At 48.1% G+C, this 16113-nt stretch overlaps 1 protein-coding gene across 1 annotated transcript in view; it reads right to left on the bottom strand.

The window, feature by feature from the left end:
- SLC18A2 (solute carrier family 18 member A2) overlaps positions 1-12358 on the bottom strand; it is a 39019-nt gene extending 26661 nt beyond the window's left edge. Inside the window, exons 1-3 of the mRNA XM_030940724.1 lie at positions 11927-12358; positions 9404-9755; positions 259-317 (exon numbers count right to left, since the gene is read on the bottom strand). Coding sequence (XP_030796584.1) covers positions 259-317; positions 9404-9755; positions 11927-12047 — 532 coding nt within the window. The 5' untranslated portion in view covers positions 12048-12358. The remainder of the gene's footprint in view (positions 1-258; positions 318-9403; positions 9756-11926) is intronic.
- Between the last annotated feature and the right edge of the window lie 3755 nt (positions 12359-16113).

Raw genomic sequence — 16113 nt, 5'->3', positions numbered from 1 at the left:
CAGTAGCTGGGACTATAGGTGCATGCCACCACACGCAGCTACTTTTTGTATTTTTAGTACAGACGGGGTTTTGCCATGTTGGCCAGGCTGGTCTCTAACTCCTGACCTCACGTGATCCGCCCGCCTCCGCCTCCCAAAGTGCTGGGATTACAGGCATGAGCACCCCGCCCCCAGGTTGCATTCTTAATTCCCGGCTCATGGGCATCCATGCCCACCCTGATGAGACCCACACTCAGAAGGAAAACACCAGACACTTACTAATTGTTGAGACAAACATAATGCAGAATCCCGCAAATATGGGAATTGGATAGCCAATTCTGCAAAACACAAACATCACACAAATCTGGTGACTGCAGGCTATTTTTTTAAGGCTTTATATTGATTTTCTCCTGGCTACCCTTTGGGATCAGACAGATAAGTGTTTGGTGGACTTTTCTGAAAATTCATATACTCGGTGCTTCCTACGTGACCTTTTTGTATTTGTCTTAGAACGTGAATACATTTATGGACTGCCACTGTGAACAGAAATTTCTCTGAAATAAATGTTAACACAATATTGGCAAGTAACCCAGAACACACCCAAAATACAAGGCCCCTATTTCCATCATTTTTAAAAAATGATTCCTTTAATTATAGTCTTTGCTAGAGCGCTCCCAAAGGAGCCACTGCAATCAAATGATTCGGGTAAAAGGCCATCAAGTGATTCAACTGGCAGACTGCAGTATGTCTCAGAGGCATTAGGAAGCAAGATGTTAAGATCTTCCTTCCTGTTGACCCCATGAGGCCAACCTACAAAGACAAAAGTCTCATTTTCTGAGCAAAATTTCAAAATCCAAATTGCTCCGCAAGACCACTGCTCACCTAGGGCTCTGGCGGCAGCTCAACAGGGCCGCTGGAAAGACCCTGGCATTTCCCTATGCCATGTCTGGCTGGACATGTGACCCTGCCACTTAATCTAGGGAGGTCTCCTCTCAGCCCCTCGGAGAGACCACCGCCCACCTCCCAGGACTGGAGTACGGAAAGAGATATGGATATTAAACTGTTAACACCAGCGCATAGAGCATAGAAGGTGCCTAAGAAATGTCATCTCCTCCCTCATTCTCTTCCTTCTTTGTCCTCTGTTTCTGCTGAATCAAGTAGACAGCTGGGTCCTTGCTCTGTGGGTGGGGCATGAGGGTACAGGCAGCTTCCCAGCCCCTCTGCCTTGAGAGGAAGCCAACAGTGGCTGAGCTCTTGTCCAATTGCAGGTTTGCTCCAACCCAGAAGAGCCTGACATCTCTAAGTCTCTTCTGTCTCTAGCTCTGGACCCTCAGGAACCTGGAGAGGAATCAAATGAATCCAGGAAGACAGAAGAGCCAAGCTTCCTGAGCTCCGGGCACAGCCTGGAAGGGTTCTTCCATTCTAGGATTTAATAAAAAAAAAACTGTAATCGGCTGAGCATGATGGCTCATGCCTGTAATCCTAGCACTTTGGGAGGCCAAGGTGGGTGGATCACCTGAGCTCAGGAGTTCGAGACCAGCCTAGGCAACATGGCAAAACCCTGTCTCTACTAAAAAAATAATAATACAAAAAAATGAGTAGACATGGTGGTGCACACCTGCAATCCCAACTACTTGGGAGGCTAAGGCATGAGAATTGCTTGAACCTAGGAAGGGGAGGTCGTAGTGAGCTGAGATCACACCACTACACTCCAGCCTGGGTGAAAGAGTGAGATTCTGTCTCAAAAAAAAAAAAAAATCATAATCATATCGCCTTCATTTAAAGTTTAAACTCAGTTATCCCAGCACTTACACCCGCCAGATTTAGTCATGATTTAATAAGGGCCCTATTTCACCTCCCTATGTTACAGATGAGGAAACTGAGGCATGACATCATGACATCTGTCATTACTTATCAGATGTCATCAGACTAATTTCACTTGGGCCATTCCCACATGGCTTTTCCTTGTAAACTTTACCACTTCCTCTGGTACCCAAACGGCATTAAATAGAATCTTTCCAAAAGTTTTCTTGACCATACTCAAATATTTTTTAACTGCTTCACCTATATCCAGAAACCAAATACCAAAAATACAGAGAGTAACTCACAAGCATGACAGATTCCCAGAGAGTCAGGCCCCTCCCACAAACCATACAAAGATTCCCCTGCTGTGAACAGAGGTAAGCTTGTAATTCACAAAGTGGGGCTCCAAGCAAATTGGGTAAACCAGAGAAGATGCCAGGATTCTGACCTGCAGTTCAGATGGCCATTGGGTGGCAGCTTCTCCTGTCTCAGCCCACCCAGAGCTGATTCTCTGTGCCCCTTATTTATGTGGACGAAAGAAACCCAACACCGGGGGCTCACACGGCACTGTGGGATACTGAATCAGGAAACGTCCAGGAGGCTCAGAGAGGAGAACACACAGGCAGTTTATTTTCAGCACCTACAGTTTGTCCCACGAAAGAACAGGCATATGACAATCTTCTTGACTGTCCTGGAATAAACACAGGCTTCTCCCACCGTTCAACATATATTTGGAAAATCTAGTCATTGAAGTACCAGTACATGCAAAGTTGTGGGAATTAGGGGCCTCACTCTTCTTTCACCAGTTCTTCATTTTGGCTATTTTTAAGGCTCTAATATGGAACCTTTCAGACTGCAGGGACATCCCTGAAGCCAAATAAGGCACCTGTGGCCCTTTCCCAGACTGTAGGCAGAAGCAATGGGTGGTTTCAGGACAAAACTCAATAAAATGTGACAACCCCTGTCTGTGACCCCCAAATCACCAGCCATACTGTGCCCACTATTCAGTCCAGCCAGGTAACTGATCGGGGCACAGCTGGGGTGGGCTGGAAGCTACTAAGGTCCCTCCCTACCTGAAGACTCAGACACTCCCACGACTGTAAGCAGGGAACCAACCAGCATGGTGAGTGGCCTGAGATTCCAAGGGAGGGTCGCTGGTTTTATCCATTTTTCAGATGATCAACACTGAGGCTCAGGGAGGTGAATTACTTACCCCAAATCCAAGGCTACGGGCACACCTTGAGTGTGGTAACATGTGCTGGGCCCTGCTGATGTGCACCTGGGTGGGTACATGGGAGCACGCGGGATGGAGGGTGCACAGTTTCACTGAAAACCACAGGCTTTGTGTCCACAGAGGGTTCTTTTTTACCATCTGAGGTGCTGTGTTTTCTTTAGAAACACTGCAGTTACTGTTTTTCTTTCTAATTTTCTTTGGGATTTTAACAATGCATGTATGGAATAAACAAACATCAAAGCTAGAAGGAAACTCAGGGGCTAGCCAGTCCAAACCCTCACCTTAGATGAGAAAGCTAAGGTTCAGAGACAGAGTGGCTCACCCTTGGCTGCAGAGCAAGCCGATGGCTTCAGATACAACCAGGCTCATGTTGCCGCCTTCTCGGTACCGGACACACCTGTGCCTGCACTTTCAACACAGGCCAAGCCACCGCAGGGGCTGCTCGGTGGTAAGCGCTGGGCATCATGTTTCCCCAGAGCTCGGCTTCAAGGCAAAGAAGACACCCTGGGAAGCTCCTGGGTCTCCGCCCTCAACCTCTTCTGGCCCCTCGAGCACCCACCATAGAAGGAGGGTCGTCCAGTGCCCCTAGTCATTGAGCGGTGGGCAGAAGGACCAAACCCTTTCTGCTTCCCCACAGTATCTCCTAAACAGACAGAAACTCAACTGACAATAGTCACAATCTGTGTCTGAGTTGCCCCCTTGTCTCAATTCAGGGCCATCTCAATTAAAGTATTGCTAAGCAGAGCTAGATCTGATTCGGCAAACCTTTAGCCAAATGTCATCCTGGCCCACGGTCATCCTCTACAGAGCATCACAAAGCAGTTAATCCAATTTGAGTAAGACTAAAAATCATATATTGAATCCCTAGAACAACATGTAAAACAATAAAAGTTATGTTAATTATATATACTTAGTCAGTGCAGAAACCCCGTCTGTCCCGAAATGGTCAGTGAGGACAATACTTCTCTAGTGTTAATAATTAGCTTATCCTTGCCATGGAGACTAATGCAAGCTCTCTTCTCAGGATTGTTAAAACCATAGTTTCCTCTACCATGGTAAATTACAAAAAGGATACAGACTACAGAGCCCCGAAGGGTACAAACTATCACCAGATGCAACGAGAGACAACAGCTACCTTCCAGTGATCCCTACACACTCCTAAAAGGTGTGCAGTAAAAGAATGTCAGTAAATGGACTGATATTTTCAATTTGCCTGGCTATAGCAGGAGGTGTGTCAATCATTTAGTAGATAAAACAAAATTCTTTGATTTTGCTTGTCAAAATTCTTAGGTCCTGCTTGTCTTTTTCAGCTACCAGAGAGTTCCAGGGGGCACGTACTTCTCTCTTTCCTGGGCGTGAGCCCTGTTCTCTGACACACAGCTTAACGGAGGCTTTGCTTCTCCTAGGAATGTTCTAATTCCACAGCCAGTTTCCTCTGATTTCAGAAGCAAAGACTCACCAAACCTTGCCTACCATCCTAACCACATCCAGGATGGGAGATCCCTTCTCGAAACAGCTGGTTTCCCTGTCCATAGAGAAGCTGAAAAGGTCACTGCTTATTCCTACAAAGCCCACTTCAGACCCACTGGCTGAAGCTAGCAAAAAATAAAATAAAATAAAACCATAGATTTCGTAGAGATTTCATGCCCTGTGGCTTCCTCCTTGTCGTTCAGATGTTAGCTAAGATTTGCAAGGAGAAAGAACTGCTTTCAAATATACTAAGTAACTATGGAAATAAATTAAGCCACTGACGCTGGCTTGATAAAAAGCAGACCACCGAGACAATGACAAGCTAAGGAGGAAGCCAAGGGAAACGGTCCCCAGCAATGAAGTTAACTCTTTCCCAAGCCAGTCGTTTGGTGTGGAATATCTTTCGGTTCTGAAGATGCAACTATTATTTAAACCTTATGCTAAGCAAGACCACAATGCCACATCGTTACCTGACTGAAGGAAGAGAGAAATCTGAACGTGTTGTCCCATTGTTCATTTGCCTGGAACATTCCTCGTATGTACATATACACCTAAAATTTGCTTCTTAGACCAAATGATGACCAAGCATCACTAGTATAATTTCTGCTACCACCTGCACACAACTGCACTCATGAAATGAATAGTTCAGCCAGAATTATAAAATGAGAGGTAAGAGGCTCCAACATGGGAATCAGGTCAACCCAGCATCCTCAGGCTTTGTTGGAAAGTGTGCTATTGGCCAGGTGATCACTACACACACCCAAATCAAAGGTTTTTTGCTACCTATCTGGTCATATATTTTCAGTAGAAATATAGTATCTGAATAACAAATGAAACAGGAAGAATGTGCATCCTATTAGCAGCTAAATGAACCCAAGAATTGTTACTCTGTATTTTCAAGGTTTGGTGTGAGAACTTATCAAATATTTAAAAACAACAGATGGGGCCGGGCGTGGTGGCTAACGCCTGTAATCTCAGCACTTTGGGAGGCTGAGGCGGGAGGATCACTTGAGGTCAGGAGTTCGAAACAGGCCTGGCCAAATGGTGAAACCCCATCTCTATACTAAAATACAAAAAAAATTAGCCAGGTGTGGTGGCATGCGCCTGTAGTCTCAGCTACTCAGGAGGCTGAGGCAGGAGAACTGCTTGAACCTGGGAGGCAGAGGTTGCAGTGAGCCGAGATAGGCCCACTGCACTCCAGCCTGGGCAACAGAGCGAGAGTCTGTCTCAATAAATAAACAAATAAACAGACAGGCAGCCTACCTTTTGTGTCTCCTACCCACAAAAGCCACTCACATGGGACCATCATGACTGTGAAGAGGGGAGTCCAAGTATGGTGTGGTGCGCTGTAGAACGTCTCAATTCAGAGTGGGTTCCACTTCTGAAACAAGCAGCTTTGGAAAAGAATAGCTCTGCCCAGCCTGGCTACAGGCAGCTTTCCCACACATCTTTAGGGATGCACGAGGTTGGACCAGTTCACATCAGGGACTGGAAAAAGACTGAAAATTTCCGGGACCAGGGAGGGTCCATGTCCACAGGAATCAGGCTGATCTCTTCTAAACTCTCTGCTCACCGATTAAAAATAGCAATCAGCAACTCACTGGGTCTTCAGCAGTTCTGCCTGGTACAACCAGGAAGACCCCAAGTCAGTGCAAGAAAGACAGATTTTGAGCTGCATTCTTTATTTCTAGTAGCTAAAAGTACAAGCTGTATAATTGTAAGCAGGTGGGAAGAACAGGAAGCGAAGAAGAACAAAGCTCGAAACCGGACAGTCAGGACATGTGGCTGCAGTCCCGCCACTGTCGTGGTGAATGCTTTCTCCTCCTCAACTGCAAACTCCTTTGCCTATAAAATGCTAGGACTGGCCCAAAAGCTTTCGGGAAAAGTCTCTGCAAGCTCTGATGCTCCATATTTTAAACTACTCTTTAATCAGAAACATATTAACCTAAAAATTTTAAAAAGCTTTTAAACACATTTGTTTACAACACTGAAGACTTGAGTCATACATCTTGCTCATGGAGGATGTGATTGGCACAGTTTACATCAAAAGACTGTTTGCAATGGCTCACAGGTTAACTCCTTGAAGACTATTAAAGGCAAATGGAATGCATTTGTCCCTTCTCTGCTTCCATCTGAACTGTGGTGGGAAGCAGAATCTTGGAGTGTCCAGAAGAGCTGCCCAGTCCCCAAATTCATAGCTATTGGGCCTGGAAATTATGAGACAAATCACAAATCAGGATCACAATATGAAAATGTGTTTGCTTGCCAGACGCAGTGGCTCATGTCTGTAATCCCAGCACTTTGGGAGGCCGAGGTGGGCAGATCACCTGAGGTTAGGAGTTTGACACCAGCCTGGCCAACATGGTGAAACTTCATCTCTAACAAAAAATACACAAAATAGCCAGGCATGGTGGTGCACGCCTGTAATCCCAGCTACTCAGGAGGCTGAGACATGTGAATTGCTTGAACCCAGGAGGTGGCAGTGAGCCAAGATCACACCACTGCACTGCAGCCTGGGTGACAGAGCAAGACCCTATCTCAAAAGAAAAGAGAAAAAAAAATTGCCCTTCCATATTACCAGGCAGTACTAGAAAATCATTTTCAAATTTGCTGGGTAGCTGAGCAAAACAGGTGGGGATTATAATTTTGCTCCAGATAACTTTCAAAGTGGATTACTCACCATAAGAATAGACTAAATTTCACAAGTCACAAAATTGAAGACGATGTTTTTGAAGTCCCAAACATGAGCCTGGTGTGGCTGTAGCCTCAAAGCCTTTAGAGTATTTAACATGGGAAAGGGCTCACTGGTTTTAGACAAGCTTCTTCCCCATGACAGAAGCAATGCATTAAAAATAAGAATGGGATTTTTAAAAAAGCTTTTCATTTGCCATTTGCGTTTGGAAGATTGGAGTACTCACATCATTTCAGCCGAATTTCTAAGTATTACACTGTACAGCTAGCAACGTTCCACCCAAGTGACTGGCAAGGCATTATTACGATAATGTCCTCAATTTTCACATACAGTATTTGAGCTGTTTGCTTTCTCAGAATACAAAACCCTGAGCTATTTTCTGTAATTATACCAGATGTATTTTAAGAAGCATTCTTAGTCTTGAAAAAAGGAAAGAAAACAATCCTGCAACTACTGAGGTCTGTTTGGTTTTTCTCCTGAGAACAGAGGAGCCACCGAATGTCACCTTCTTAATGGGCTCACAGTCAGCCCTTCGCTGGGTTAATTTGCTTAGCATATTTTATGTAGCAACCTTAGAATATTGCTCTGCACAGACTAGAGGACTGGACATGGCTTGAGATTGTTGAAATCAATTCAATGGCACCCTTCGTTCCAGAAAATCAAACTGCAGATGTTGAGAAAGTGCTCCTGTCCGACTCAAGCTCCACGTGTCCAAGGGCAGCTTGTGCTGGTGGAAGGCCAGATCTGCCGTCCCCTCCCTGAGCCCCAGCCAACACCCAAGGCTTCCTCAGCTCTCAGTGCCCCCAACCCTAGAGTCGCACAGGGATCTGCTCTCAGAGCTTGGTCACTTTAACGCTCTGTTGCCACCTTGAAGTGTTTCATAATATTTGAATGTGGGGCACACATTTTCATTTTGCACTAAACCCCACAAATTATGTAGCCAGTCCTGCGCCCCACTCCCCATGCCACAGGCAGAGGAAATGCGAAGCTCTCCCTGCTCCCTGCCCACTTACCCTGTTTAACATTGTGCTTGATTCACTCATTCTCTTTGGCTTTGGTATCTCTAATGGCTCCCAACTGCCCCAAACAGAATCCCACTCCTTTCTCAGCCCAGCACTTGGGGCCTCTTACAGCCTGGCCCAGCCCTGGTTTCCCCTGTCTCCTTAGTTCCGCCCTCTCCCCGCCACCATCTCCTCCATTTCTAGTCTAGTCTCTGTTCCTGCTTCTGGGCCTGGTGTGCAGGTAGGACTCTGGGCACGCCCCTCCCCACCATTTCTGATGTTTAACAATAGGTATGCCTCACACGTATAATTTCCACCTAGGTAGCTACACTGTGCACTTGGCAGCCCACCACCAACACTCAACTCTACCAGCTCCCACTCCTTGCACTGACACCTTGGGGGCCTGCCTCCTCCTCTCAGCTGCAAGGCCCTCGTCCTGAGCTTTGAGCACCCACGGACCAGGCAGAACTGGTCCACCTCAGCTGTAGAAGAACAAACACTTCACCAACAGTGGAGAAGTAAACAGTTATTCCAAACAATGTGGGTTCAAAAAAATCTAGAACAGCCTGATTCATCTGAAGCTAGTTTAGGCAGCTTGGATTATCCAGACAATAGCCTCATTTCTCTTCCTTTCATGCACGTGGACATGGCTATGTAACCACCAGAGGGGAAGAACACAGCCCGTGACCTTGGCATCAGCTTGGAGCTCAAACTATGCAGCAGTGCATCCGGCCTTTTCCCACACTCCCTACCTGGTATCTATGAGAGCCTTTAACATGCCAGCTCCAAAAGAAGACACCTTGACTCTCTACAAAGAAGTTCATGGCCTGAGGTAGAAGGCAAGAGGAGGCCACATGGCTCCTAAAATAGGATGACAGCCATGGCGGCTGCAGAGTTCGTTGCTGCCAAGGACGATTCTGACAAACGCACTTATGAAACCTGGCATTTAGACAGGCCAAAGTCCTCCCACTCAGTAAAAGAGGTTCTCTTTATTCTGTCTCTTTTAATATTTTCTTACTTGTTGAGCAACAGAAGGGAGAATAGAATAGGAAATTGTGGTTACCTGGGAACAGAGACATAGGAGAAGGAGACTGGGTTTTCCCCAGCTCACCCACCAGGGATTTTCCAGACTCTCACCAATGAATAAGAGGCAGAATTCCAGGAAGGACATAAGCTAAGACTAATACAAATATCAAACTCTTTGACTAAAGTCGTCTGCCCTACCTGTTGGTCAGCAGTCCTATGAAAGGGTTGGTGATGAGCTGGACAGTGGCTTTCGAGGCAAACAACAGACCGACTTGCACGTTTTCATTCAGGAGGTCTTTGTCTTCACTGGGACAGTCGGAAGGGATAGCGGATGCATTGGTCACCATGTGCTGTGTGGTGGTCTGATGAAGCGGCCCCTCCTGCAGGTCTCTGGTAGCATTCCCAGTGACCATGGTCGAGTTGTCATAATAGGAGAAGATGCTCCGGAAGCTGTCTGAGCTGGAGGCCGTGTGCACTGGCCTGGCCGTCTGGATTTCTGTAGCATTCTTCTCATGCTTAATGCTGTACAGATAACTTGGGATGATGGGGACTGGGGATGAGAACAGAATGGCAATGTGGTGATCACACTGAAACCCTCTCCAGGAAAAAAAGTCAGCAAAAAACTACGATTGCATCGGCCAGGAGCAGTGGCTCACACCTATAATTCCAGGACTTTGAGAGGCTAAGGTGGGTGGATCACCTGAGGTCAGGAGATTGAGACCAGCCTGGCCAACATGGAGAACCCCTCTCTCTACTAAAAATACAAATATTAGCTGGGCATGGTGGCACCTGCCTGTAATCCCAGCTCCTTGGGAGGCTGAGGCAGGAGGATCCCTTGAACCTGGGAGGTGGACGTCGCAGTGAGCCAAGATCACACCACTGCACTCCAGCCTGGGCGACAGAGTGAGACTCTGTCTCAAACAAACAAACAAAACAACAACAACAACAACAACAAAACTATGGTTGTGTCAAATGCCAGAAGAGATCCAGAGAGGTTGCAGGTCTACCCCAAAAACAGGAGCCCTGTGCCAGATGTCTACGACATTGCAGCAAGTTCACTTTCCTTAGCTCACTAGAAAGAACCAAGTCCCCAACGGCTCAGAAGACTGTCTCCTCTCAAAGGTAGCTGCTGTGCTGAACTGACTGCTCCCACAGATTCTGTCATTTGTGGGTTTCTTCCACATTGTTCCTTCAAGGAATATTTCAGAAAAGCAAAATGTGGTCTCATGTCAAGACAGTGCTGACCTGGGGTCAATCCATGCTTCTAAGAAAGAGAGGCTCAAAAGACTTTCAAATGAATGAATCAAGGAAACAGAAAACTACATTCATTATGTGTCTTAGAAAAATATTAACCTGCAGGAAGTAATAACTTGGAAATTCTGCAACAAGCCCACTTCATCCTTCCGTTATGTGAGTGGGAATCTGCAATTTTTCCTACAACTTGTAAGATTTAAGAATTTCTAAGACTTTCACAAGGAAAAAGCAAAACTGTGACACAGGCCAGGCCTGGTGGCTCACGCCTGTAATCCCAGCACTTTGGGAGGTCGAGGCGGGTAGATCACCTGAGGTCAGGAGTTCAAGATCAACCTGGCCAACATGGCAAAACCCTGTCTCTAATAAAAATGCAAAAGTCAGACAGCTTTGGTGGTGCAAGCCTGTAACCCAGCTACTCGGGAGGCTAAGGCAGGAGAATCACATGAATCCGGGAGGTGGAGGTTGCAGTAAGCCAAGATTGCACCACTGCCCTCCAGCCTGGGCAACAGAGTGAGGCTCCATTTCAAAAAACAAACAAAAAAACAAAACAAAAAGCAACAACAACAAAAAAACAAATTAAATTGTGAAACATATAATGGAAGCTGTGAGCACATGTGTCCAATGGAGCATTCCAGCCTAAGCAGAACTAATACCCTTGGTACTGAACAGGGATGAGCTCCACGGCTCTGATAACTCCTTGAGATGAAATCTATCAGATGCTCTGAAAACCTCTGTGAGAAAACCTGCAAATGGAGAGAAAGGAAACAGCTCCCACCACTTACAGTCTAAATGAGTCGTGATTTTTTTTTCATTCATTAAAAATCGGGATTTTTTTTTAAGGAAATGCATGCCAAATGCTTCTCTGTTAATGGGCCTAATTAAGAGATCTGAATTTCAATTATTTAATTTTTCAAAATTCCATTATAGGAAAAAGAATAAAATCAACATTGTTCAAATCGCTCTTGCAATGGTTCCTGAAATATTTCCATCTCAAGTCATTCACTAATACAATATACCTGAATGCCTTTTTTTTTTTTTTGGAGTAAGGGATCGAAACTTGCTCTTTTAGGTACTACACCAGATTATTAACCTGCATTTTCGAGTAGCCCAATAATTATTCTAACACGTAATTTTGAACTTTCAGGAATTTCTCTTCTGGAACAGAAATCTTTTTCATCGCAGTGAAAGCAGGCAAGAGGATGCGGGAAATTATCAGGGGGAAACATAAGTTCTGGGTCTTATCGGATGTCACAGTTTTTGACCCGAGCATCAGGAAAGCGAAGCCACCAAAGTGGCTCCTCCTAGCCCGGGCGCGGCAGCCTGGAGGGGATGTCTTTTCTGCAAAGCGAGTTCTCCAACTTTCCCGGGGCTTGGCAGAGCTCCGGGACCGCGCTGGGGTAAGTGGAGTGTCGGGGAAGGGGCGCCGGGATTGGGGTGCCGGGGCAGGGGTGCCCTGTCCGCACGTACCCACAACGGTGAGCAGCATGTTGTCCAGCAGCAGCGCCAGGAACACGATGAACAGGATGAGCTTCCGCGAGCGGCGGCTCTCCTGCAGCCAGCGGACCAGCGCCAGCTCGCTCAGGGCCATGTCTCCGGGGCTCCACTGCGGGCGCGGCGCGCGGTGAGGACCCAAGGCGGCCGGGGACCCCCATTCTCCCGCCCCCCAGGCCGCAGAAGGGCAAGTCAGGGAGCTGCGCACACCGACATCCGGGGACACCCCGGGCGCCCCAGCCTCGGCTCACCTGCCTCGAGCAAGTCCCCACGAGCGCCTGCGCTCCCTGGAAAGAGCGCCCGCGAGCGCCGTCGGGGACCCAATCTGGCGACCCAACCTGGAACCCCCAGGACGCTGCCCGGATCCCCTACGCCCCCAACTGTGCCATTTCCCAAACTGCACGCCCGGCCCCGTGCACCTTGCGCCCTGCGCCCCGGCTGCCCCGGGGTCCCCGTAGCCCCGCCCGCGTAGCTCTGGGGGCCTCCCTGCCTCCCCCGGCCCCGCAGCCCTCCGGCTCCGCGCCCTGCGAGCAGGGAGCCGGGGCCGCGTTACCTCGGGGTCGCCTGCTATGCCTGCTCGGGTCCTCCGCGCCCGCGCCACCGCCCGCAGCGCAGTGGGCTCCGTCAGTCCGGGCGGCTCCGGGTCGCAGTCTCCGCCCCAGCGCCCCTCCGTCGCCGCTCAGTTTACCCCTTCCGACTCTGACGTCACGGCCGGAGGGAGTGGGGGCTGGGGGCTGGGGCGCCCAGGTCTCCGCCCGCCCGCGCCGTCGCTGCGCAGGAGGGGCCGCCGCCTCCCTGTCCCCGCCTCGGCCGCGGCCGCGCCTCTTCCCCGGACCCTGCGCGTGGCCGAGCGCCTTGGGGACCCAAGCCTGGGGAAGCGGCAGGGGCGCAGAGGGAAAGAGGTCAGAGACCCTGGACGAAGGGTGAAGCGCCAGGGACCAAGGCGAGGAGACAAGGCTTTCTTGTGGCTCCAAGTAGTGGCCCGAGCTGCTTTGAATAAATCAAGTGGCTCTTTGAGCCTCAGTGTCCCTGAAATGGGCCTTGAGGACGGGAATGATGGCCGTAGGGTAAGATCACCAGGGGTGACAGGTGCTGGGAGCCAGGGACAGGCTTCTCTTTCCTGAGAAAGCCACCCTTTGCACCCACCATTCCCTCCCCTCTCCTTCCTCTGCAGCCCGATGCGGGGGTGCCACTCTGAGGAGCCTTAGAGCCTTGGGCATCCTTAAGTTGGTGACGGGGGAAAGGGGGACACCTTTCAGTGTCGCCCTACGGTGGGAGCTGGGGAGGTGAGGGTCCCAGGTCTCAGAAAGTGGGAGCAGTGGGTTTGGGCCTCTGGGGCCACTTGAGCAGGGGACCCTGGAGGCTAGGTGAGTGCGCCTGGCCTCTGAGAAAGGGCTAGGGGGTGGGTTGTGGGCGGGGCAGCAGGCTTAGGCCCTGTGTCCTGTACTCTTGCCCCTCCGTGCTGTGCCTGGGCGTCTGGGTGAGAGGTGGTTCCTAGAGCCAGGGACCTGTATGTAGCTGGTGCAGACCTGTCATCCTCACTGCCAAGGGCTAAGAGCCTGCCTTTGATTTACAGGTCCCTTTTAGAAGCAAAGGAGAAACAAACAGATGCCCTCTGACATCGCTGGAGCTCTGCAGGCCCTCCGAGGGGACCATGGGAGCAGGAGCGGTTTTCTTGGAAAGCCACCTAGAATAAATGTTACCCTGTCACAGTCTCTTAGCAGAAGAGTGGCCTTGTTTTATTAATGTTAGCTTGTCAGCAGGAGGCCACTGAGAACAGCAGTGTGGTGTGTGGCTGTCCCCGCTCTCTCCGCCTCCCTACTCCCTTGCAGAGACCCCCTGTGCTTCCCATGGCTACCCCATGTGTGAGAAGAGATGGTTGAATAGGTAGGTAGGTCAGGAACATGGGTCTCCAGGATGTCGCAGGATGTGCGCAACTTAAATATTAAACAGGGAGGACAGAAGGAAAACCACTTAGGAGGAGGAAGCAGATGGCAGAGAGCCATTTAAGATGGCAGGAGGGTATCACTCACGGAGTGCCCCAGAGTGCTTGCTCTGGAGTTTCAGAACCCAAGATGCAGACTCTACCCCAGGGACCATGGGGACAGAGAAGCATCATGGTAAAGGGTGCCTACCAGCATGCCCAGGTCCCAGTCTGCTACTTCCTTGACTGGTGGCCTTGAGCTGGTTATGTAGCCTCTTCGTGGCTTAGTTTCACCATCTCTGGAATGGGGATACTCACTAGACCTACTGCAGCATGGTTGTGAGAATTCCACGGGAATGCATAGGCAGCTCTTAGCACAGTGCCTGGCACAAAGTGAGAGCTCTGTAAGTGCCCGCCCCTCATTCATGCGGTGAATATGTGTTGAGTTCTTACTATGTGCCAGGCACTGTGGTTAATGCTGGGGAAACAGTAAAAGTCCACACAAATCCCTGCTGACATTCTGACCTGATAGCAGCATCATAGCAGTGAACACTGGAAGCCACACCAAACTCCAGCCCAGACAGCTGGATGTAGATGGCTCCAAGGACAATGCCAGCTCAGCATTCCCGCCTCCCGATCACTGCCACCACCCCTAGAATAGTATGGCCTATAACAGGGTCTTCAGACTTTTTGTTGAAACCCTCTAAAAAATGTTTAACAATATGTTTGCCTTATACATTTTCAAGTTGGCATCTAAAATGAGTTTTTTAATCATATATTTAAATAGGGCATATTGTATTTATTGACCTTTATATATAAAACTATTATCTCTCTCTTTTAAATATACCCAAGGGAATTTATATATTATAAGAACACAAAACCGCCATGTTATACTTAAAAATATAAACAAGTATCCCTTTAATAGTCAAAATATTTACATTGTGTCCTTTACCCCTTTAAAGTATGTTTCCATTCTGTTTCCAACATAATTTTATCCTACTGTAATGCTTTTATCATTTAAATTCTGTATTCATCACATTATCTATTATGTGAACTATGACAAATATGTGAATATGCATTAGCTTTTCAAAATTTTCTACATATGGACATAAATATGACAACAATAGACACTGGAGACTACTAAAGGGGAGGGGGAGGGAGGGGAGAAAAGGTTGAAAAACTAACTTGGGTACTATGCTCACTACCAGGGGGACAGGATCGATCATACCCCAAAGCTCAGCATCACTCAATACACCCATGTAACAACCCTGCAGATGTACCCGCTGAATCCCCAAACAAAAGCTGAAACTATAAAAAAAAAAAAGAAAAAAAAAAAAAGTTTAGGCACAGTAACTCATGCCTGTAATCCCAGCATTTTGGGAGGCTGAGGTGGGAGGATCTCTTGAGGCCAGGAGTTCGAGACCAACCTGGGAAAGATAGTGAGACCCTCTACAAAAGAAATTTAAGAAATAGTCGAGCGTGGGTACACACCTGTTGTCCCAGTTACTTGGAAGGCTGGGGTGGGAGGACCACTTGAGCCCAGGAATTCAAGGCTGCAGTGAGCCATGATCACACCACTGCACTCTAGCCTGGGCAACAGAGCAAGACCCTGCCTCAAAAATAGATAAATAAATAAATATTTTCTTATGGCCATAAGGCTCTAAAATTCTCTTTAGGATTATGTGATTATACCAATGATTAATGGTATTTAAATGATCAAGACGTCATACACAAATATGCATTTTGATAAATAATTATTAAACATAAAAAGGAAAATTGTATTAAAAGTGCATTACTTAAGAGATGCATAGGGAGGGGATTTTTGGAGCCTTGATGAAAGAGACACCAAAAGTCTCTGTTTGGTGCCGAGGATGTTTTTGTGCCTCAGGACACTGTATATAGGAAGGGGGTCAGACTCAGGTTAGACAGGAAGGGAGCCTTTCTTTGCCCAGGGGAAGATGGGAGACTGTGGAGAGGGGAAGCCATGCAGGAGCACGTGCATGTCCCCACCCAGGTCCATCTCAGCCAGATGAGCTTTAGAATGGAAGACATGAAAACTGAGGGTCTCAAAAGCTTGGGACATCGTCATATACACTCAGTGTCCTGCCATTCCAGGCTGAAGAGCCTCCACAGCCACTTCTGATACCTCTCAGCCCTTGCCTTCCCCCTCTGGCCACAGTGATTCCTCTCAGCATTTCTCTGCCGCAGGGCCTTTGCACATTTTCCTTCCTCTTCCTCT

Source organism: Rhinopithecus roxellana, chromosome 11 (genome assembly GCF_007565055.1).
Source record: "Rhinopithecus roxellana isolate Shanxi Qingling chromosome 11, ASM756505v1, whole genome shotgun sequence".
Lineage (NCBI taxonomy): Eukaryota > Metazoa > Chordata > Mammalia > Primates > Cercopithecidae > Rhinopithecus > Rhinopithecus roxellana.
This window is presented reverse-complemented; position numbering and strand designations above follow the sequence as displayed.